This window comes from Labeo rohita, unplaced genomic scaffold (assembly GCF_022985175.1).
Source record: "Labeo rohita strain BAU-BD-2019 unplaced genomic scaffold, IGBB_LRoh.1.0 scaffold_422, whole genome shotgun sequence".
Taxonomy (NCBI): domain Eukaryota; kingdom Metazoa; phylum Chordata; class Actinopteri; order Cypriniformes; family Cyprinidae; genus Labeo; species Labeo rohita.
In genome coordinates, this window is record NW_026129340.1 from 38784 (window position 1) to 65200 (window position 26417).

At 34.4% G+C, this 26417-nt stretch overlaps 1 protein-coding gene across 1 annotated transcript; it reads right to left on the minus strand.

Annotated features, from left to right (window-relative positions):
• Positions 1-2089: 2089 nt before the first annotated feature.
• On the minus strand, positions 2090-25026 carry LOC127160669 (NLR family CARD domain-containing protein 3-like). The gene is given in 9 exon segments (XM_051103325.1): positions 2090-2282; positions 21028-22235; positions 22238-22827; positions 22984-23176; positions 23653-23713; positions 23902-24013; positions 24347-24462; positions 24542-24721; positions 24978-25026. Coding segments are annotated over 8 exon segments (2517 nt in total). The 5' UTR covers positions 24601-24721; positions 24978-25026; the 3' UTR covers positions 2090-2104.
• Positions 25027-26417: the final 1391 nt, after the last annotated feature.

The window sequence follows — 26417 nt, forward strand, 5'->3', positions numbered from 1 at the left end:
GCACAAACTAAGAAACTGATTTAAATGCTCTACCCACATGATTCCCGATACTGAACTAGTTTATCATTCTCATTCTTCAAACCTTCTGTAGTGCTATATAGACAATAATGTGATATAATCTAGGGGAAAGTTTAGGTTTAGGTTTTGATCCCATATGAAAGCTGGGTTCAAGCCCTTTTTTATTTTGTCCATAGCTTGAATGTAACAAAATTTATGACTATCTTAAGTTGGCTGATAGTTATGATTTTCAGGAATGTAATTTTGAGAAAAATGAGTTTAAAGTGAGACGATTTTCACTTTCACTTCACGGGTTTAACAAGAGCTGTCTGTCAGCAGCGCTATACTGCATCACCAGCGTTTAATCGTTAAGTGAGCAGCTCCTTCAGACTGTGTTGTACTCTTACGCTCCGCCATCTCACAATATTAAAAAATAAATAAAACTTTGCATGCGGTAGTTTACACAGGACTGGTGCAGAATGTGCATTGATACACCTTTAATATGTTACGTGGTTTATTTTGATAGGTTAACTGTTTTTGTGGTGTTAAAAGAAAGCACCTCCGCAGCTCGTTCTTAACATAAGAGAAAGACAGTCATTTCTGCTTGCTGCAACAAATCACTATTTTTCTGCTCTAATTAAGTGAATTTTGCCAAGATATTTTCAAAGATGATAGACAAGATGTTATAGAATAATAATGTAATGAAATCCTAATTTTTGACAACAACAACATAAAAAAGGACATTGATCTATTTTTTGTATTTCCTGAAAATGTCCCAGTGCAACATCCAACTGATTTTCCCAGATCACATCACATATTAAGAGTAACACATTACTCTCGTGTTTTTTTAAGATTGTGGGTTGGTTGAGAGGGCAGGGAAATTTGTAAAATATACATCAATCTTTTTTTTTTTCTTTTCTCACACAGAATTAGGTAAAATAGCATTTATGAATGCTGTCCCCTCTTATATAAATACTCTTCAAACAGATTAAAATATTCAAGTCTTGGTGCCACTGAGTACTTGTAAATCTGTTACTTATTAATTGGAGAAATATTTGTCAATTTGATCATTTATATTTCGTGACTTGTGTGTGGTAGTTTACAATGGGGCTAAAGATGGACCTATGTAAAAGGCACATTTGAAATTATTACAGACTTATGTAGCAAATGAGAATCATTAAAATTACAGGCTTCGGTTTTGAAACAAAAGTCTTGTTAATATTTTTATTCAATGTAATTAAATCAACAGATTTTCAATAACTGAAGAATATAAAAAAAGTGGTATTTGGGGTAAAAAAAGAGATAATCACCATAATTATTTTATTTAAAAAATATATATTAAAAATATGATACCACTCACAAGATATAAACAATCTTTTAATTGAAATACTGTAAAGTCATATTACGTTATTATGGGATCTTCAAGCAGTGTAAGAATCCTTCACAATCTTTTTCTTTATAATAAAACATACCTGTATTTTTAATTAAATAAATCCATTTTGCAATGTACTCACTCAGTTAATAAAAGTAAATGATCAGAATCAAAACATACATAAATTATTTTGGTATTATATGGTACAAGCATTGCTGAAGGTTTTTTTTTTTTTTTTTTAGAATTAACTTAGATATTATGCAAAACATATTAGTGGACATTTTGCCCCATACTGGTGAGGCCATTGTTGCCACCTCAAATATTTCTATATTTTCCCTTTGGAAGTTGCATTCAATATTCATTTGCTTGAAAACTCGGATGCAAATCATGTATTTAGCCTGATTGTACTCTAATACTGGTGTGCAGTAATGACAGAAGCATTTCTAGATTCTAGCAGTCACTGTAGCTATTAAAAAAAAAAAAAAAAAAAAAAAAAAAAAAAAGGTTGGTTTTGAAAAAAGGCTCCATAAAAATATCATAATTAATTGATTAATTAATCTTAATTAAGATCACAATTAATTAATTAATTAATTAATTAATTTACATTTATTAAAAAAAAAAAAAGGTTTGGACTGAGTGTGAGAGAACAACAATCAAAACCACTGCTATAGAAAACATATCTAAGTAATTTTGCTTTTTACTTGAAACCTTATAGTTACTGAGATGTGATGAGACTCACTGTAGTTTCTCCAGTTTACAGTGTGGATCCTCCAGTAGAGTAGAGAGCAGCTTCACTCCTGAGTCACCTGGTAAATTAAGGCTCAGATCCAGTTCTCTCAGGTGTGAAGGGTTTGATCTCAGAGCTGAAATCAGAGCAGCACAGCCTTTCTGTGTAATACCACAGCCAGAAACACTGCAGAGAATATATAGAAAATTAAAGATGAGTTATTAGTGCTTGACTCATGTGTCCATTGTAATTGCTGAAAACCAGATGTAATACATGTCATAGATATCAATTATTAAACCAGGCACAGAGAGTGACTCAGAGTCGAGACCCATTTTAATAGACTTCAGACTCAAACTGAAAAGACTTCAGATTTGACTCAACAAATAGGACCCAAATATTCCTATAAATATTCCCAAAACTACTATTTTATTTTATTACTATAAATAAATATTTTATTACTATAAATATTACTATAAAATTTTCAACCTTGACTATTGAAGAGGATTTTGTCATTTCATTTGTATTCAGCCTGCAATAATTTGTTTTCCTGATTTAATACTCAAAGCAGAAATATGAGAAAGCGGCACCTTTTTTCATTTTTGTAAAAAAAAAAAAAAAAACTCTGAATTTGGCTTGATAGAAAATGGATAATATTTGATCTCCACATGTAGGTGGACATGAAACACACCTTTCCACTGATTGGTCAAGCAAAGATCAACTTGTGCAGCACAAACACTTGTTAATAAAGGTTACAAGTGAGTCGGATTACAATTGATGCCCAACTGGAGTCCTCACTTGATGCCAAAATGAGTCCTTACTAGGGGTGCGCCGATCCGATATTCAGTATCGGTATCACTCCAAAACTGTCATTTTCTTCTGGATCGAGGTATTTGGTCAGACGAGACCCATCCAAATCTGATATTCTGTATATACTATTGTGTTACTGTTAAGCCTCACGAAAGCCACAAAAACATTACGAAGCTCAATAAAGTTTTTGTGCACTATATTTCAAGTGTTCTGAAGCCGTTTCATAGTTTAATGTGAGGTACAGATGAATATTTAAGTTCACGTAAACTCGGCTGCTGGTTTCACATCTGGATCTACAAATGATTTTTTGTTTTATTTTATTGTATATAAATAATGATCATTGTCAAAGTCATTCATTTGTGTCGGTGTACTAGCACTAAAATAAGCAAAATAAATAAAACAAATTCATCAATTAAATCTATGATCTGTTTATTTTAACTCTGCCTCAGACTTCATTAGACTGTTACTTCATGGGCAAAGTTCATTTTTGAGCTCAATATATAAATTACTATTAAAAAATAAACAAATAAACAATGTTGATACATTAAAGTGTAATACAATGTGAAGGAAACGGCACTGAGGTTCACATTAGTTTGAACCAGATACTGAAGCAGTCACGTGGTTTTCAAATTATTGAAGCTTCGGACGAATCAAGCTCCGATGCAGTGCTTCAATGTGAAATGTGTCCTTTTTTGATACAAGCTTCGGAGCTTCTGTGTTAAACGTAACATCCTATGGAGATAATATAATGCCATAAAGGAAGGTCTTATGTACACTTACGCAAGTGTACATAAGACCGTAAGCGTAAATGAAATATGCATACGCAAGAGAAGCTTTGTAAAAGTGTAAATCATATTTCAAGTGTAAGAAAAAATGGTTTGCAGCATTTTACTGTTACTCGTAAGTGTAATTCATGTGTTGTGAAACTGCAGCTTCATGCTTTCGCAAAATAAATATGATCTGCATTCATCTGACCTCCATTTCTCCGCGCTTACACTTTCGGCACGTTGTTTTCACAAAAATGCGGTCACAAGCACTGCAAGCCTGTGAACAGTGATTTGCACACGAAAACAACAGTTTAAAGAACTGCAAAACGGATTGACTGCGTAGAACCAATCTGTATGTGTAAAAAACAAACTGTTACAAATGTCTGAATGACTTGTTGTGTATGTAGGGCACAAAGTTCCCAAAATAATCTGATATGCACAGCTCCGTCTTTCTTTTATCTGCACTTACACTTTTGGCACGATTCTCTCACTCACTGAGTTTTGCAATAGTGATGGGTCGTTCTTGAACGTTTCATTCATTTTGAACGACTCTTTAATGTGACTCGGGATGAATGAGTCGTCTCGGGGAGTGATTTGTTCAGTCGCGCATGCGCAACATCCTATTAGATTCTGTACTGGAATTAGTTCATCTGTTCGAGTCTTCAGGTTGAACTAATCAATTCTCTTTCCAGCTCAGACTGCATAGGTTAAGCTTATAGGGCTGTCACATGATGAACGAGTAACTCAAACCCGAAAACTTGTCAGACAAGAGGTGAGGTGAGCTAATCATAGACTAAAGACCCAGGTAAACAATGAATTACTCTTTTCTGTTTCTTATAGCATTATAGTTTTGTCTTGTTTGTAGTGTGATCAACGTTTGTGTAAGCAGTAGATGTGTTAGGGAGATAACATGTAACATTTTTATTATATTTTGCTAAAATGAACGAAATGACTCAAAAGATTAGTTCATTTTGCTGAACAAGACTCAAAGGTCCGAGTCAGTAAAATGATCCGTCCCATCACTATTTTGCAGGCGTGAGGGGGAGGGTGGGTCCACCACCTTTTTGTAGCCAATCAAATGAGACTCTCTCGGACTCCATTTACTCTTATCTGATTGGTTCAATAAACACATCACACAACAAAACATTTATCTTCATTTAGTTCTCGCTGCCGGTGGAATGATACTTTTAATGTACACATACATTAAAATAAATAAATAAATAACTTTATTAAAACATGATACATTATAAGTTGTGTACCATTAGGCTAGACTCTCATGTGTTCATCCTGAATTGCTAGCTGGTGTTAACATTATTGGATTGGTTTGGCTTTACATTGAAATGCATATATCATATAATATAGCCTAATGTATAGCTGATGTTAAACATTACAGTTAAAATGATATGTGACAATGCTCAACACTATAATATCAGAGTGCTATACTTTTTATAAAACCTTTTTATAATATAACAATAAAGCTACATAAATCTGAATTTGACAATTTTCCAGACCATGTCTCTGTTTATTGTATTTAACACTCAATTGTATACTTTGACATTTTTAAAGATTTTTGAAAATATTTTGTAAAATACCCTTAAATTACAACATGTTAAAGTGAAAAAAAATACATATTACTATATATATATATATATATCACTACATTAAATCAAATTTTAGTTTGGTTTGGTTTAAAAAAAAAAAAAAAAAAAAAAAAAGAGTCATCCCTGATGAGCAGACAGGTGAAAGTATGCATGTTATTATAAATTATTATAAATTATGCTGCTAGTGGATACTAGGCCATCTTTAATACTAGAACCGCCAGGGGTCGCTGTATACCTAAAACCACCAGCGGATAAATTTTACCCAAGCACATGACTACTGTTTTGATTCACCTAAAGAACATTTTATTTCACTGTATTATGCCACTGTTTTCATAAAGAAGTGTCTAGAGTCATAAAAAATGATGTACAGTCATCAACTATATTTTTGTCCTGTTGTTTTATGTTCAAGTCTGTTTATGCAGGTTACAGTCACTTTTCATAACAGTCAATATAAGCTAAACAAGCCTGCACTGACAAAGACAATTAAAAGGAAGTAACTACATATTTGGGTGATGTAATATTATAATTCAATGTCATTAATCAATATAATAAGATAACTTATGTTATTTAAATAACTAAAACAGCCTATAGACAATAATGTGTGATAATGATTCAACACACTGCATGATGCGATGATAAATTCAAGCAGTGCTTCACCTAATTAGTTATTCATTGAACTGTATATAATTTATTATTTAAATAAGAAAACAACATCAAATAAAAATAAAAAAATAAAATTAAAAAAAAATGTTTTATTCATTAAACCATAGATCAGAGTTTTGTTTATTTTTATTTATTTATTTTTTCAGGAAATGGCAGACTAAATGGCAACACAGTAGCGAACAATAAACAATAGAAATGGCAAATCAAAAATGAAATAATCTAAAGTTTGAAAAATATGAGTAATGTTAGACTAAAACATGTAAACATGAGATCACAGTCAGATGAGGCGTCAGATGTTGACTCAGACTAATGGCATTTAGTGCTTCTAACCTCTTCAGCATCTATAAATCACCTTCTGTTACTAATTTTGACTTTATTTATGAATCTCAACTGCTAATTCAGTGAGCAAAAGGCGCTGCCTAGCAATGTAGTTACAATTACAACATAAGTAGCAAAATAATGACAGCGCGAAAATATAGGCATAATATAAATGCCACGTTTTTTGATCTTTTTTTTTATCATCCTTGCAAAACTCAGTGAGTGAAAGAATCGTGCCAAAAGTGTAAGCGTGGAGAAACGGAAGTCAGAAGAATACAGATCGTATTTATTTTGCGAAAGCATGAAACTGCAGTTTCACAATTCATGAATTACACTTACGAGTAACAGTAAAATGATACAAATCCTTTTTTCTTACGCTAGAAATGCGATTTACACCTTTACAAAGCTTCTCTTGTGCATGCAAATTTAATTTACATTTACAGTCTTATGTACACTTGCACAACGCTTACATGTTATTTGTTATCATTATCTTCTTCGTATTATTAATATTATTATTGTTAATAATAATAATTAGTAATTAGTTTTTACTTTTTTTTTCTTCTTGAAAAGACCCCTATCTTTTAATCTTTAAGGATCTCATGGTCTGACTCACTTGTTGTTACAGTTTTGGTGTCACATTGTCCAGTGTTTCCAAATTTTTCTATTTGCTCAGTTAATGTAAGAGGGTTGTGTAGTGATGTTAAACACAAAGCTATCTTCTTATATGCCAAATCACTTAATACTGATTTTTGTTTTATACAAGAGTCACATGCAAATTCTAGTGATTTTAAGTTTTGGAAATCACAATGGGGTGATGAGTTATTTTCTTCATGTGGTTCTAATTTTTAACTTTGAAGCACAAGTTTAGGGGTAAGATAATAGAGACAATATCTGATCCTGAAGGCCATTTTCTTTTTTTATTGGTTACTTTAAATGATCTTTTTTTTTCCTGGGTAACATTTATGGATTTAATGCCACAAAAAATAACCTCAGGTTATTTAATTCAATAGAAATTCATTTAGAATATTTTAAATCTAAGTATCCTAATTTGTTTATTCTTTTGGGTGGAGACTTTAATCAAACTATAAATAATAATTTGGACAGATCACCACCTAGACTTTCCCATAGTTCATCAGGCCTTTGTGGTTTGATCTCCCGATTTGGCCTAATTGACATTTGGCATCCTCATGCTTTACAGTTTACTTGGTCTAACAGTTCTGGTTCACTTAGGTCTAGAAGTGATTTTTGGTTAATATTGGACTCTTTATCCAATTATGTTACTAAGACTGAAATCTTGCCTTCTCCATTGTCTGATCATAAGTCCATCATCATCTTTTGATAACCATCTGCTTATTCAAGAACATATAACTCATACTGGAAACTTCATTCTGTTTTTATTAGAGGATGCAGAAATTTGTCGGTCTGTGATATCTGGGATTAATTTTTTTCTTAAAGCTCAAGCCGAGGATAATTTTAGTTCTAATTGGGAGAAATAGAACTATCAAGAAATATCAAACTATTGTGAAGAGTTTTATAAAGACCTTTATCGTTCCAGATACTCTCAACAGAATTTGTACTTATTTTTTAACCGCCTTGATACGGACCTCATTTCTGAAATTGATGATAATGGCAAGAATTTATGTGAAGCTCTTATTCAAATTAAAGATATTTCAGTGGCTATTGATAAGTTAAAACTAAATAAGTCACCTGGAAATGATGGTTTGACCACAGAGTTTTATAAGAAATTTTCTAATTATCTTTCACCGTTTCTCTTAAATGTTTATTTAGAAAGTCTTAAACAGGGTATTCTCCCGCCCTCTATGAGTTACAAACATCAAGTTTGTACAAGCAAACAAGCAAATGTATCATTTCAGGTTGGGTGACACTTTTTCTGTAAAAATGAGTGTTACAAATGCATACCCTGTTACCATCAGCTCTTTGAAGCAAGCTGATGCTGTGCTGGACAATCTGAGATCAACCTCTGATGACTTGACTTTGAACAGCACTGTCTATGTCACTCACACTGTTAGTGTGCATGGCCATACTTACAGAACTGGCTCTGTGCTGCCTCTTAAGATTGACTGTAAAGGAGAGCCTGTGTTTGGTGAAATTATTCACATTATCCCACAGGCTGATAATGTATCAATTCTGCTGTTTGTACGAATTTTAAAAGTCAAATACTTTGATGACCATTTTTATACATTTGTGGTAGAGCAAACTAAAGAATATAAAATGTTCAGCCTGACCAGTGCAGCAGATGGAAGACCTTTAGACATAATGCTGAGTTTCAGTACAGATGAACTGTATGTAAACCCAAGGTACAAGATTATTGAAATTCTCTAGAATGCGGACAGCCAGACTTTAGATTGTCTTGCCTTTTAAAGGGATAATTCACCCAAAAATGAAAATTTCATCATCAATTACTCACGCTCATGTTGCTTCAAACCTGTATGAGTTTACTTCTTTTGCTGAACACACACACAAAGTTATTTAATGAATGTTGGTAACCCAACAGCTGATGTCATTGAATTGTATAGCAGCAAGAAAATACTATGGAAGCCAATAGGTACTTGTCAATTGTCTGTTAACCAACATCCATTCAACAGAAGAAGTAAACTCCTACAGGTTTGGGACAACATGAGTGTGAGTAAATGATGATAGATTTTTCATTCTTGGATGAACTATGCCTTTAAGATTTAATCCATAACATGATCTACTAATAAACTCAAACTCAGTTATGTATTCTAATAACCTACTTTGAGACAAATTTACTGCAAAATGTATAGAATACAATCCGCTTAAGAGCTATAGTCATCTGTCACTATTTTAAGGTGTGTAGATATGTTGTCTGATTTAAAATGTTTCATCTTATATGTTTGAGTATATAACTTTGAGATGAATTCAGTCCTGTTATGAGACATGTTTCTCTCAACTGTGTACCGTATAATTGTTGTTTCAGTTAATGTTCTACCATGCGTTAGTGTGTTAACAGTTTTCTCTGTATGCTGTAGCTATAGTGCACTTGTGTTATATAATAATGAAAATTTGCCTTAACCTTATAGAATATAGTTCACCCAGAAATGTAATTTCTGTTACAACTGCTCACCCTTAGTGAGACTTGTGTTCTCCTGAACACAAATGAATACATTTTTAACTCTAAGTCTTAACTCTTTAACTCTTTGTGATGTGTATTTAGCTACAGCAAGCACAGAGAGATCCAACAAAAAAATGCCACAGATTACATTGACACATTACAATGACAAATGTTATTCTAAAAATGTGCTGTTCATAACGTTGATGAAATGTTCTATTTGTTATTTACATTTGATTAAATGCCTAATATTCTTACAATCTGTCTGTTTTGCTTGAATGTTTTAGAATTACAGATTCTTAGTTTTAATATTAACACATTAATAAGTAGTTTTAAAATGGACATTTTAATTGCATTGTATCAGCACATAATGTGTTAAAATAACACATTTGAGAGGTTAATTACCTGACACAATTTTGTGTTAAAATGGCTTACACATCTGTTGTGTTAAATTCAACACAACATGTGTTGTCCCTGAGCACACTCAATACATGTGTTAAAATTCTACACAACGTGTCATTTTTAACATCTCTTTTTGCAGTGAAGTAACACTAAAATGCTGCAAATCATTTTTTTCTTACGCTTGAAATGCGATTTACACCTTTACAAAGCTTCTCGTGCACATGTATGGAGCTGATATTATGACAAAACTATTTGAATGTGAATTGTGTAAATTTGAATTATTTACAAGTGTTATTTAACAAAACTGAATATTATATGGCATTTGACATAGTTCTGAATTCGATTTTTTTAAACTTGAATATTGAACATTTGAAATTGAACAACTGAATTTTCAAATCGCACATTTTCAAATAGACATGTATTTTCAAACAGCAGATTTTTGTTCTGATTTCTAAGACTTCAAATATTCAGTTTTTAAAAATACAACTTCAAGTTTTCAAGATGAAGAAAAATTCGGAACATCAAATTCAGTGTTCAAAATTCAAAGCGCAGAAATTCAGATCATACAGAAAGTAGGTCAGAGGTTATGCACAGGGAAGAGTAGATGATCCACGAAAAGTCGAACGAAGCATTTACTGTGACCAAGAGGGATTTGGTTCACTTAGACTAGTTTTGCCGTGGTCACATTAACTCGTGGGTACGTGAAAATACGCCGTGGTCACAAGATATTAGGCTCGTTTGAGATGAGCAAAATCTGCGCACAATCGATCACCGGTGATCAACGCAAGATTCATGCCGGTTAGAAAAGTGACATGATGCTGACGTGTGCCAAAAAACTCTCGCGACAGCAAGGCGGCCTTGTCGGATTGAGCAGTCGGGCGCAGTAGCTCTCCACTGACCAAAAGCACAATGGGAAACGACTGGCTGACGACACAGCTTAATGCTCATTGGTTCAAACAACTGTGATGTCGCGTTCTCTTCTAAAATGTTTTATTTTTTATCTAATATCATGTGGTTATGGTTTAAATTCTGTATGAATATTCACAATATGACAGTGCGATCTCTGTGTGTGATATGTGATTGTTGTAATATTCCTATAAAAATCTAAAATACATGCTTATATTAAAGTAAAAAATGAATGATAAATACGTCTTTAGTATGGAATTAAATAGCAAGCACTTTGCGTGTCTTGTGCATCGTATTTATTTTCACATAGAAGCAACGAAACTGAAATTATACCATGTTTATCAGCAACACAGCACGTGAGTGTAAAAAACGCGATATCAGCCTTTGATCTCGTAGGTTTCTGTTCAGAACTGTCAGTCTTGACTGCGCTTTTTTCACTCCTCCCTTCACTGCAGGCGCCTACTCTCGCCTACAGTTCAGGCGAGGCTGGGCGCATCTCAAACGAGCCTATTATCTCGTGGGAACGTCATATTAACTCGTGGCAGTATGATATGTCGTGGCCACAAGATCATTTTGTGAAGATACACTGTGTGCAGAATTATTAGGCATGTTGATATTCTGGTCATATTTTTTTTCCAAACACATTTTACCAATTCCAAACCACGTCAATCTTAATAACTACTGTTAATTTTGTATTTAATCATTTATATGTGATATATAATTGTCCGTGAAGGCTGGAAGTGAAAAACTCCTTATATTCAGGTGTGCATAATTATTAGGCATGTTTTCTTTTACAGATAAAATGAGCCAAAAAAGAGATTTAACCCAGACTGAAAAGTCCAAATTATTAAATGCCCATGAGAAGGATGCAATACTAATGCATTACAAGAATTTGCAAAGTTCAGGCTTGACCATTGGACAGAGAAATGCTCGTTGAGTCTGCATGGTCAGAAAAAACAGGTGGAGAAGAAAAGATGCATGTTAACTGCAAAAGAATTAGGAATTAAGGTGAAGAATTAGGTGTGACACCATCAGGAACCGTTTAGTCTCCAGCGCCACCATTTTCCAGAGCTGCAACCTACCTGGAGTCTTCAGAAGTGCAATGTGTCAGGTTCTCAGAGACTTTGCTTGGTAAAAAATCCTGAAAAATGCCCCTGACTTAATAAAAATAACAAGCTGATGTGTTGTGAAATACATGAAGACAGTTTTTTTATAGGCTTTATAGACAGATAAGTTGAGAGTGACTTTTGAAGGACCAGCATCACATCCTCTTGTGCCTCTGATTCAAGAATTTATCTTCCAAAATCTGGCAGTACATTTTGGGAGTTCATGTTTAGTCTCCTATCCTGAAAAGTCTGACTTGCAGAGATGGACCAAAATGAACTCCCAAAACTTACTGCCAGATTTTGGAAGATAAATTCTTGAATCAGAGGTACAAGAGAGTGTGATGCTTGTCCTTCAAGAGTCACTCTCAGCTTATCTGTCTATAAAGCCTATAAAAAACTGTCTTCATGTATTTCACAACACATCAGCTTGTTATTCTTATTAAGTCAGGGGCATTTTTCAGGATTTTTTACCAAGCAAAGTCTCTGAGAACCTGACACATTGTACTTCTGAAGACTCCAGGTAGGTTGCAGCTCTGGAAAATGGTGGCGCTGGAGACTAAACGGTTCCTGATGGTGTCACACCTAATTCTTCACCTTAATTCCTAATTCTTTTGCAGTTAACATGCATCTTTTCTTCTCCACCTGTTTTTTCTGACCATGCAGACTCAACAAGCATTTCTCTGTCCAATGGTCAAGCCTGAACTTTGCAAATTCTTGTAATGCATTAGTATTGCATCCTTCTCATGGGCATTTAATAATTTGGACTTTTCAGTCTGGGTTAAATCTCTTTTTTGGCTCATTTTATCTGTAAAAGAAAACATGCCTAATAATTACACACACCTGAATATAAGGAGTTTTTCACTTCCAGCCTTCACGGACAATTATATATCACTTACAAATGATTAAATACAAAATTAACAGTAGTTATTAAGACTGATGTGGTTTGGAATTGGTAAAATGTGTTTGGAAAAAAAATATGACCAGAATATCAACATGCCTAATAATTCTGCACACAGTGTAATGACATGCAGGAATCGCCGCGCGGCTGCTGCCTTCTCTCGTAGTGGAAGCGTTTTGTGCAGTTGATGTGGTGCTCGCGGCGCGGTCTCGGTGCGGACGCTGCCGCTCACAAAAAGATTTAAAAAAATGATCTTTGGCTGCGCCTGCTGCGAAGCGCCATGTTCGTGGAAGCGGCAGGATTTTGGGTGCAGGAGCACCACTGGAGCTTCGCCACCGCGCCGCTCCCATTGAAAATGAACTGGACACTCGCGACTGCCGCGTCCCGTGTGAAAAAGCCTGAAGTGATTTGTGCTGTTTTGGGAAAGACAAAGTTGCAAACATAGTTGCAAACAACAAGGTCACATTTGATTTCATTAAAAATAAACAAAACATAACAGCAATGTATTATATGTGTTTTTTCTATTTATAATTCATAGTCCCTATTCATGGGATTATGACTTCATGTCAGGCACATCTCTGTAAAGTTTTTTTGATTGATCATAGGGGAATTCCATTACATGATCGTCGTTTTCAACACTACCGACAAATGTTCTATTTGTTGTTAAAAATCTGGTTAAAGGACATAACATATTTTTATCTCTGGCGGCGCCTGACGCAAAGAGACGTAAGTGGCAGTATTTTGGCTGCAGGAGCACCGCTTGCCTGTTAACGGATCGGTTCCTTATATTTCATATTTGTATATTATTATTATTAAACAGTAGGCTAATACAATAGGCCTAATTTTATAATAATTATATTAACTGGTTAGGGCTATATTTTTGGGCTATATTTATTGTTTTATATGCTTATTTCCCTTTCAGTTCGTGTAGTGCTTTAATTAACTTTATGTATAATTATTCTAATATTATTAATATGCTAAAATATTTTGCAAATACTGTAAACGCCTGACAATTATGCCAGTGAAGTTTTTACTTTATTAATGTATTTACCCCAGTTGGTGATAATACATGAGCATGTTGTGTTCATTGTGTTTCAAATGAAACTGCGTGAATGATTTATTCCTTAACTATAATAAAATAAAGTGTAATAGTTTATCAATAAGCCGAAATGAAATATGTTATATTCACCCTTTAATCTGCACCAGTAAAAATTCCTCGTCGGCAAAACTATTCAGAACCTGAAGTCAAGAGATCTCAAGTATGATACAAAGCTATAGACAACTAACACAACCTATTATAGCCCACATACTAATAACAGTCTAGATATGTTATGTAGTCCAATTTTCGCGCGTTGGGGAGTCGCTCTCTAAACTTCTGGTATTAAAATTGCCTTTGAATGCGCGTGCGCGTTTTGCTTTCAGTTTCGTTTTACGCAAAGCAGAGTGATGAAGTGGATATATGCCGTATAACTATGTATACACTGCCATCTTGTGGCCACGACATATTATCACGCTCCCACGAGTTAATATGACGTTCCCACGAAATAATAACTTGTGGCCACGGCGTATTATCACGTACCCACGAGTTGATATGTTGTGGCCATGACAAACTAGCCTAACAAACGTTAAATGCTAATATTCAGTGTTATTTGTTATCATTATTCTTCTTCAAATAGTTTTATTATTAATATTATTATTGTCTAATAATAATAATTTGTTAATTAGTTTTTACTTTTTTTTAGTTTTTACTTTTTTCTTCTTGAAAAGACCCCTATCTTTTAATCTTTAAGGATCTCATGGTCTGACTCACTTGTTGTTACAGTTCTGGTGTCACATTGTCCAATGTTTCCAAATTTTTCTATTTGCTCAGTTAATGTAAGAGGGTTGTGTAGTGATGTTAAACACAAAGCTATCTTCTTATATGCCAAATCACTTAATACTGATTTTTGTTTTATACAAGAGTCACATGCAAATTCTAGTGATTTTAAGTTTTGGAAATCACAATGGGGTGATGAGTTATTTTCTTCATGTGGTTCTAATTTTTAACTTTGAAGCACAAGTTTAGGGGGAAGATAATAGAGACAATATCTGATCCTGAAGGCCATTTTCTTTTTTTATTGGTTACTTTAAATTATCTTTTTTTTGTCCTGGGTAACATTTATGGATTTAATGCCACAAAAAATAACCTCAGGTTATTTAATTCAATAGAAATTCATTTAGAATATTTTAAATCTAAGTATCCTAATTTGTTTATTCTTTTGGGTGGAGACTTTAATCAAACTATAAATAATAATTTGGACAGATCACCACCTAGACTTTCCCATAGTTCATCAGGCCTTTGTGGTTTGATCTCCTGATTTGGCCTAATTGACATTTGACATCCTCATGTTTTACAGTTTACTTGGTCTAACAGTTCTGGTTCACTTAGGTCTAGAATTGATTTTTGGTTAATATTGGACTCTTTATCCAATTATGTTACTAAGGCTGAAATCTTGCCTTCTCCATTGTCTGATCATAAGTCCATCATTCTGTCTTTTGATAACCATCTGCTTATTCAAGAACATATAACTCATACTGGAAACTTCATTCTGTTTTATTAGAGGATGCAGAAATTTGTCTGTCTGTGATATCTAGGATTCATTTTTTTCTTAAAGCTCAAGCCGAGGATAATTTTAGTTCTAATTGGGAGCTGTTAAAATATAATATTAGATTAATCTTAGTTAAAGCTGGAACTCAAAAAGCTAAACAATATAAAGCAGAGGAACTTGATATTGTTAAAAGACTTGTCTGCCTCTCCAGTGTTTCATTTGACAATTTATCTGTTGATCAGAAATCAGAATTGGTTGAACGTCAGAATTCATTAGATAACTTGTATATACAAAAAGCAAAGGGTGCTTTTGTTCGCTCGAGAAGAAGGTGGTTGGAGGAGGGAGAACGTAACTCCAACTATTTTTTTAGATTAGAGAAACAGTGAAATCATCTAAATTCTATAGTAGCCTTAAGGTAAATGGAGTGGTTTTAAAGAATTATAAAGAAATATCAAACTATTGTGAAGAGTTTTATAAAGACCTTTATCGTTCCAGATACTCTCAACAGAATTTGGACTTATTTTTTAACTCCCTTGATACGGACCTCATTTCTGAAATTGATGATAACGGCAAGAATTTATGTGAAGCTCTTATTCAAATTAAAGATATTTCAGAGGCTATTGATAAGTTAAAACTAAATAAGTCACCTGGAAATGATGGTTTGACCACAGAGTTTTATAAGAAATTTTCAAATTATCTTTCACCGTTTCTCTTAAATGTTTATTTAGAAAGTCTTAAAAAGGGTTTTCTCCCGCCTCTATGACCCAGCGTGTTATAAATTTGATCCCTAAACCTCAAAAAGGCCTCTCTCAGTTGGAAAACTGGCGACCTATAAGTCTTTTAAATAATGACTACAAAATACTAGCCATGATTTTTGCTAAGAAAATTAAATGTGTTCTAGATGACATAATAGATGAATGTCAGTCGGGCTTTATGACAGACAGACTTATTTCAAACAATATTAGACTTGTTCTTGATATCTTAGATTACTCCGATCTGATCCCGGATGACAGTTTTCTGCTTTTTCTTGATTTCTATAAAGCTTTTGATTCGATTGAATTTCCTTTTATTCTTAAGTCCTTGAGTATTTTTGGTTTTGGCCCTAATTTTATTAATGCAATTCAAACTTTGTACAGTAATGCCAATGCTTCAATTAAATTACAACATGGTGATACTCATAGGTTTAACACAGATAGAGGCGTCCGTCAAGGCTGCCCTGTCTCGCCTTTTTCTGCTTCCTTTTAGCCATCCACATTCAAAATAGTCACTTGAAAGTTATCTCTGTGGCAAATCCAATATTAATAAGCCAATTGGTGATGACACAAAATAAAGATCAAGTTTTTTTTTAGAGACAAGTTTTTTTTTTCTGTGCTTCTCGTTTATGTCTTAATATTCATAAATGTGAACTTTTATCTGTAAAAGATTCTACTGATGTTAACTTTTGACGTAAAAATCTGAAGTCAAATATTTAGGTATAACTATATGTAAAGATCAGAAAAAGAGATCAAAGCTTAATTTTGAACCCCTTATACTCTCTGTCCGACATAAATGAAACTCTTGGTTACAGCGTGATCTGTCAATAACAGGTCGAGTGTTGCTTTCTAAAGCAGATGGATTATCTCGGGTTTTCTATCCTGCATTGGCACTGGATGTTTCTGTGGAAATTTGTAGAACACGAGACAAAATTATAGTTGATTTTGTTTGAAATTCTAAAACTCAATTAAAAAAGCGTTATGCTGATCGGGCTATGGGGGGTTTTGAGTTAGTGGATTTTTCCACTCTTAATAATTAGTTTAAAGTTAAATGGATAAAGACTTTTTTAAACAACCCCACGTCCTGCTGGAATTTTATTCCAAACCATATATTTAATTCAGTTGGAGGTTTACATTTTTTGTTGCGCTGCAACTTTGACATCTCTAAAATACCTTTAACTTTATCTTGTTTTCATAAACGGGTTTTAATAAGTTGGTCACTTATATATAATTATAACTTTTCTCCACATGGTTATTTTATTTGGAACAATAAAAATATTAGATATAAAAACAAATCTCTTTTTTTTTAATTGGCTTAATAAAAATATACTTTTAGTTAGTCAGCTTTTAGATGATTGTGTTGTGCTTTTCACTTATAAACAATTTATGCAAGAATTTTCTTTTCCAGTCCCCAAGAGAATATGCCATTGTTTTTGGTGCAATTCCTGATTGTATTATACCTTTAGTCAAGTGTGGCCCTAAAGGTTTTTTAGTCTCTCCAATCTTTGATAACACTAACTTATTTGTTAACCAAAGTCTTCTCAATACCATGTCAAACAAAGACATTTGTTCAATTATTAATAGATCTCAGATTTCTCTACCTGCTTGTGTAAGCTTTTGGAAAAACATATTTAGTGATATACAATGGGAAGAGTTTTGGCTTCTTCAACAGAAATTTTTCTTAACTAATAAAGTTGCTGAAGTCTCTATTAAAATTATCCATAATTGCTACCCGGTAAATTACAAACTTGCTAAATTTAATAATAGTGTTTCCCCCAATTGCTCTTTTTGTCTTCAGTCTGAAGAAACAATCAATCATTTATTTTGGGACTGTGCTTATTGTAAAGTATTTTGGGTTGATTTTTCTAATTTTGTTAAAAAATATTTACTTCCAAACTTCTGTATATCTCCCAAAATTGTGTTTTTTGGTTACTCTTTGAATGTAGACCCTTCTCACTGTAAATTTACTATTAATTTATTGCTATTCCTTGCAAAATTTTACATTCATAAATGTAAGTTTTCAAAGAAAACCCCTTACTTTTTAATTTTCAGAAAAGATTTTGATGTGTATGTGAACTCTTTCACAATCAAGACTCTTTCATGGTGTAAATCCTATAAACCAACATAATATGCTCTGGATTACTGTATGTGACCCTCATTGTTGTTCTTTTGTTTTTGTAATTGTAATTGTTCATTTATTGCATAAAAAATTAAAAAAGAAAAATGATGGAAGAATTAATTAAAGATGGGTTGGTAGGGGCAGAGATAAAAGATGTACTGAAAAGTGGGGTGATTGGGCAAGACAAGAAAAATATTTGTAATTTCTTAGTTAATACTGGTTTGATGTGTAGAATATAATCTGTGTAGAAAATAATCTGGAAATAGAGCGGAGAAACATCGGAGGAGAATCAAGTAAAACTTTTTACTTTTCTGCAGTTTTACTAAGATGCATTTTGTCTACAGTTTTAATGTAATAAAATTATTTATACGTGTGTATTATTAGATTGATCCCAATCCAATAGTGATGGGCAAATGAAGTCTCGTGAAGCACTGAGTCTTTCCTCTGATTCAATCTGAGGATTTGTTTTATATCTCCCAAATAACATAATCTTAGTTTTACTTATATTTAATGCCAATAGGGCTGGTCCGAATACCATTTTTGAGCTTCTAAGCTTCGGTAGTAATCAACACCGAATAGTCGAAGCTTCGGAGGGAGGCTATTTACATAAAAGAAGAACGAAAAAAATGGCACGGTGTTTATATATATATTTATGTTTGTATAAATGATTTATAAATAAATATACATATAAATTATATATAACTTTTGTGTAAATAGGCCTATATATAAAATACATATGTATATAATTTTGAAACACAAAATAAATGAGGCTCAAACATTATTAACAAACGTGCGTGTTTATTTTAGCACTTCCGTTAGTGAACAAGCAGCCAACAAAACGCTAACATAAATCAAAGAAATAATACATTTAAATAAGAAAGTAGCCTGAATAAAAATGTTAAACAGGCCATTAAACAAACATTCGTTGCAAAAATTCCCAACAACCTCGCCCGGACCGTACGACAGCTCATCAGAATTAACGTTACTGGCCCGAGTCCGACAGAAACCGGTCTTTTTTCTCTTTTTCTTCCCCATTACACAGCTGCTGTTTTTATTCGTAAAGTGATTACATTTATTTTCGTTTCTTTCGTTTATGAAGTTAATTTAGAAATATATTTGGAACACTTTTTATTTGTTGAATTCAAGTTTTTGTTTTTTAAAGTATCGACCAAGCGGCCAGCGGCAGACAGATGAATTTAACCTTCTCAAGTCATCACGATTTAAAAATCCATAGATATAAAAAACTTAAAGCATATCACAATATTAGTTTAATCGTTTAACCTAGATAAATGTATGCTATTATGCGCATATGCAGTCGTTTGTGTGGAGAGTGAAAGCTGAAGCGGGCTTCATAATTCATGCAGGACATGGAGGCGCCGGTGCGATGTGAAACTTAATTTTTGCTCATAAAGGTAAGAGTAATATATCATCCGGAACTGTAAAGGGTCTACCTTAGTTTGTGTGTACTCACATTATCAACAAAACGTGCTTTTAAAGAAAACAAACAGGATACGCTTTCTGATGTTGAACAGGAGCGCTGCACAAAAAATTACCAAAACGCAATTGCCTCAGACACGATTAGAAAACGAAATAATTCAAATTCAAAACAAAACTCTTTCATTAGCTATGGGCCTAACCATAAAAATGCATTCAGGCATTAAAGGCGCGTCCATTGAGCAGATGGTGAGTCAGGATCTTCATCTTTGCCACAAATACTAGTTTATTAATAAATTATTCGAATATCTCCTTACCTTTCCCCCGACACATTCATGGTAATTATTTTTGCTGGGGCTTGACCAGCTTTACCCTATTGCATGCATTTGCGAGGTTGTCATTGCGACAGTCACAGCCATAATTTTGCTTCCACCATGTAAGTGGGCCCGACTAGTACTGTCTCTCAAATATTGCTCAATCTCTTTCTTTGCTTTCTCTGTGCTGGTGGTGAAGCAGTCTGATTTTCTCCATTCATATTCAAGCGGGAATGAGAACCGTTTAGGGGAGGATGCCAGGTGTATGAAAAAAAATAAAAAACGAATATTCGAATCTTAAAATTTTAAATCGAATGCCAACCCACCGAACGAATATTCCAATAATCGAATATTCTGGTCCAGCCCTAAATGCCAATTTATTTACATCAAAGTTAGGGGGAAAAGATTTGAAGCATCGAGGGGTCAAAAACAGCACCATCTGGTGGTTAGTAAAAAAAAAAAGCAGCCACCGCACATCCATATATCAATACATGTTACCTGCATAAATAAAAGCCTAACAGTATGTGTTGAATTTCTGTCTCTGATAAATTCATCTACCTATTAAACTGTGGCATTTAATGCCAGTACGAATTACAATTTGATGAATAATGTACACATATATGAATTGCTTATGACAGATATTTAATCTTCCTGAAATAATTAGTATTCTTCATATTTCTTGTGTGACTGGGTACTTAAAAATATAATTGAATATGTCTGAATAAAAACTTCCTAGTAAAGTAAGATCTGGGGGTTCGAACCGGTTCAAACATTCAAACACGAGAAGTGAATCGTTCACGTGATTGGACAGAAAGTGAGGCTTCATTTGTCATCGATCGATACGGGGCTTCATTAGAAATTGTGTCGCATGCGTGATACGCACATCCAATCTTCAGTGTCATTCGTAACATCACTACAATCCAATATTTGTAGTATCAGAGAGTCACAACCCTGTTCCTGAAGACTCAACTTTACACATTTTGGATGAATCTCTCTTATCAAACACACTTGATTCAGCTCATCAGGTCATTAGTAGAGCACTCTATGATGTTAGCTCAGTGTGTCACATAAGAAACACCTCAAAATATACAGAAACATGGTAGAGAAACAAAGGCCTACTGTATACAATAAAGTCAATAAAACAAAGACACTGTAAAATACTCACTCAGCCTTTCTAGATGCTTTGATCACTGGCAGCAGCCTCAGGAGACATTCTTCTGATCGATCATATTTACTCAGTATAAACTCATCCAGCTCTTCTTCTGAGTTCAACAGCACAAACACCAGAGCCGACCACTGAGCAGCAGACAGTTTGACTCCAGAGAGACGACTGAAATCTTTTCTGCTCAGCCAACTGTAACTTTTTATTGTTGTTCTTCTGCTCAGGTATCTTTGTACTTCCTGCTCTAGTGAACGATCATTCAGTTCATTCAGACAGTGGAACAGGTTGATGGATTTCTCTGGAGAGCGATTCTCCCTGATCTTCTGTTTAATGTATTCAGCTGTTTCCTTATTGATATCAGAGCTGCTTAGTGTCTTTCTCAGGAGGCCTTGTAAAAGAGTCTGATTAGACTTTAGTGAGAGACCGAGAAGGAACCGGAGGAAAAGATCCCAGTGTCCGTTCTCACTCTGTAAGGCCTTGTCTACTTCTCCCTTCAGTAAACTGGTCATTGGTGATCTGAACTCATTCATCCGTCCTGTGTTTTGTTCAGAAAAGGACAGCAGCTTGAATAAAGCAGCAAGAAACTCCTGAATACTCAGATGAACAAAGCTGTACACCTTCCCCAGCTGCAGTCCAAACTCCTCTCTGAAGATCTGGGTACAAACTCCTGAGTACACTGACACTTCTCTGACATCAATGCCGCTCTCTTTCAGGTCCTTCTCATAGAAGATCAGGTTCCCTTTTTCCAGCTGTTCAAAAGCCAGTTTTCCTAGAGACAGAATAGTCTTTCTAGCCTGATCAGGATCGATTTCATATTTCCCATCATACTTCTGTGTCTTCAGTTTGGTCTGAAAGATCAGGAAGTGTGTGAACATTTGTGTGAGAGTCTTGGGAATCTCTGCACTCTCTGCTTTACCCATCATCCTCTCTAGAACAGTGGCTGAAATCCAGCAGAAGACTGGTATGTGACACATGATGAACAGACTTCTTGATGATCGGATGTGTGTGACGATTCTATCAGCCAGACTCTGATCGTTTATTCTCTTCCTGAAATATTCCTCCTTCTGAGGGTCGTTGAATCCTCGTACCTCTGTGACCTGGTCGACACACTCAGGAGGGATCTGATTGGCTGCTGCTGGTCGAGAGGTGATCCAGAGGAGAGCAGAAGGAAGTAGATTCCCCTTGATGAGGTTGGTCAGCAGCACATCCACTGGGAGGCTGATTCTGTTACATCAGACAAGCTCCGATTGTTTTGGAAATCTAGACGTAGTCGACACTCATCCAGACCATCAAATATGAACATGACTTTGTAATCATCATAATCTGCTGACTTAAATTCTTTGGTTTCAGTGTGAAGGTGATTTAGAAGATCCACAAGACTGAGATTTTTCTGTATCAAATTCAGCTCCCTGAAAGGAAGTGGAAATATGAAATGAACATCCTGATTGGCTTTTCCTTCAGCCCAGTCCAGGATGAACTTCTGCACAGAGACTGTTTTTCCAATTCCAGCGACTCCTTTAGTCAGCACAGTCCTGATGGGTTTGTCTTGTCCAGGTGAGGGTTTAAATATGTCATTGCAGTTGATTGGTGTTTCCTGTGTCTCTGGTCTCCTGGACACTGTCTCAATCTGTCTCACCTCATGTTCATTATTGATCTCTCCACTCCCTCCCTCTGTGATGTAGAGCTCTGTGTAGATCTCATTCAGACGTGTTGAGTCTCCATGATTGGACATTCCTTCACTGATTCTCTGATATTTGTCCTGTAGTCTGGATTTGAGTTTTTGTTGATACACAGGCATCAGTTCTGAGCAAAGGAAATAATTTTAATAATCAATATTTTAGAAATGTATTTTAGGTTTGATATGTTAGATGTGTCATGACATTCATCAACATTACTAACTGAAGACAGAAGGTTCATAATAAAAATACAGGCTATAATCTGCTGATCCAGAGCTCTTACTGGTCTGTAGTGTGTTAGCGAGGTCTGTCTGGTTCATCTTCCTCAGGATGATCAGTGTGATCTTCAGAAGCCCCTCTCTGACTCTGTTATGACCCTCATCATCATAATGGTCTCTTTCAGAGCATTCTGGGTAATCTGGACTCAGTAGTCTCTTAAAACTTTTTAACTCAGAAATTATTTTGTGCTCAAGCTCCTGAAATCATAGTGAATATTCAAACAATACAGAGAAGATGAACCAAAGAATCAATACACTAGAGTCAAGAATTATTATTATTATTATTATTTTTTTTTTTGTAGTTTTGTCAAAGGCATGAATACTAACAAACATCACTGAATTATATCACACCTATATAATAACTTCGACTGTATGCTCAAACATCAGCGTCTACAGATACTGAGGTTAAAAGAGGGAGTTTGACTGGATTGTCTGTTTGCTAGATTGATGTTCATCTTTGTGCAGCAGTCAGGTTACATATGGATTCATCTTCTCTACTTTAGTGGTCATTGATCTGCTTTATAGTGGCCTACAAATTATCTTACGTGTGTAGGAAAGTAAATATGACTATTACAAAGAGGATTTTACAAATTTCTTCATTTCTTAATGTTATTACCCAGAGGGTCATTGTGTTGGGACACACACACACACACACACACACACACAAAACCAACCTTGAAAATGGAGTCTAAGTTCTTCTTTGCTGTATGTGATTCTGGTCCTTCATGTTTTTGACTGTAGTTAAACAAACATTGAATATTTTTGTAATTATGTATTAATACACATCCATAAATTAATATATCTTATATATATATATATAATCATTAAAATAATATTTTTAAATGGTTGTTGTTCATAAAAAGTTGGTAATAAAATTGGTTTGTTGTATAAAAAAAAAAATTATATTGTAAACTAAACATCACCTCAGATCAGCAGAAGTTGTGGCTCCCAGACTGAAATCAACTGGACGACCCATTGACCGGTCACTCTTCATGGACACACAGCTGGGTTCAGGAGATTCATTCTGCCGCAGACTAAAATATAACAACAATAAAAACTGTTTCAAAAAATCTCACACTGGTCTGACAGAAACACCTTTACTCTTTCAACCTCACTGAAATGTTCATCTCTTTCACTTGAGGAGTCTTTTGTGACTTGAGAGTTAAAAGATGAAAGTATTATTTGTCTATAAATAAAAGGAATCTGCCACATGTGACATTTTCATTCAAGCATTATAGAATAAAAAAACCAATACACACATATAGATGAAGACAGAAACAGAAACATCCAGCAGTAACAGGGACACCTGATGACAATGTCTATAATACACTACACCTACAGTATATATGACACTCATAATATCTCATATGGACTCAACAGAAGAGTCTTCATCTCTACAGAGATCTGAAAGATCCATCGGTTGTTTTTTCCTCACAGACACATTGATGTGTTCGTGTAAATCTGATTCACCCCCCTGAATCAGACTATAAATGAAAATGATATTGTATTATGTATTTATTGTTTCTGAACATTAAAAATGTGAAACATTTCAAGTTCTCTCACCTCTTGACTGTCTTTATCTTTGTTTCATGTTCTTCAGAGAGATTCATTCTGGAGGTCATGGTTTCATCTAAAAACAGATACAGATGTTGATCCACAGAGTGAGTTATGAATCATCTCAGCATTTAATTTTCTCAAATCCACCTCTGTCTCATCAGTCAGTCCACAGTAATGACCTGCACACTTGAAAAAACAAGTTTATCCTGACATTATTTACACAGAATCAGATTATTCACAAATAGTTTAACAAATTCAGACAAGCACTGTGTTAAAATGAAAGTAAATGTTCAATCTGATGATTTACAGAATCTGTGTTTGCTCTCCTAATGTAATTTAAACTACTTCCAAAATATCTGATACGACTTATTGTTATACTTCACTTTAAATCAGTCAGGATTGATTTTGACTATCAAATATGATGTGAAATCTTGGTACTCACTGTGTTTTTCTCTCTTAATGTAGTTTACTTCCTCATATGACAAAACCTGCTGTAATAGTTTAACTTTCATGTGTCACCTGACAAGGAGGAGTTTGTGTCCAAAACAAACCATAAAGTGTTTAAAATCCTCATATCTTAAAATCTAAATATCTTAATATTGAATTTCATTCTTCATTATTCAGTTATAACCCATTCATGTATTTCCCTCACAGTTGTACTCTGAGTGTTGATTGATTTAATATATAAAGGCAGCTTTTAACTTATTCTCTCTGTCAGCTTTCTCATTACAGGATACGAGTGGAATATTATAACAGTGTTGCAGTTATTTTTATTATTATTATTTTCCGCTAAAACTTTTTTATTATTATTATTATTATTATTATTATTATTATTTTCCGCTAAAACTGATCGTGCAGAGCGCTGAAACCCTATTGTAATTTTTTTTATTATTATTATTATTATTTTTATTATTATTATTATTATTATTATTATTATTATTTTCAAACCGTAAGGCCTAGAGAGCTGAAACTTGGGCAAAAGGTAGAGCTCCCCGTGGGGACGTTCTGACAAAGTCTCGCCCAAATCGGCCTAAAGGTGGCGCTACAGCGCAAAAAACAAAATTTTTTTACATTTTTGGCCCTAGCTCGTACAATTTTTGTCGTAGACTCAAAAACTTTACATTGTTGCAATCCTTGGGTCAATACGCACAAAAGTGCACAGGTGCAATTTGGGCTCTAGGACGTACCGTTTTTCCGCAAAATGGCCGAATGTCCGAAACCTACTTTTGCGAACTAGTCCTAGGTTTTTCACCCGATCGGAACCAAACCAGTGCAGAAATGTTCTCTGGACACTGAATATCAATAATTATCAAAAAAAGTTGAAATTTTGACTCATCGTTGCGAAAGGGCCCCAAAAAGTTTGTCAGGTGGAGGACCATTTTTACTAAAATGGCTATAACTCATGAACCAAATGAGATATCTTCACCAAACTCGGTACACATGTGTATAAGCAGAATCTTTGGTCAAATAAAAAAAATTGCACAGCTCTGCCACTTGATGGCGCTATAAGCCTGAAAAAACATAAATTGACTATAACTATGCAATCGTTAGTCTGATCGACCTGAAAATTGGTATGCAGTGTCTCTGTCCAATGTGCCATAAGGGTCTATGAGGACATTGGCGTATCTCAAAAAACATGGCCGCCATCGGCCAACGAAGTTTGAGCACCCATTAGACAAGGTTAACAGAGGCTGATCGGAACGAAACTCACTGGGCATATTCGACTCATGGCCCTAAAGGTCTGTAAGAATTTTGAAACAAATCGGCCACTAGTTGGCGCTAACGAGTTTTTTGCCTCTCTAACATGCCTCACTCACGTGGTGTTTCACACATCCACACAATATGCATATCATTTGATAGATCTCCACATGCTGAGCAACTT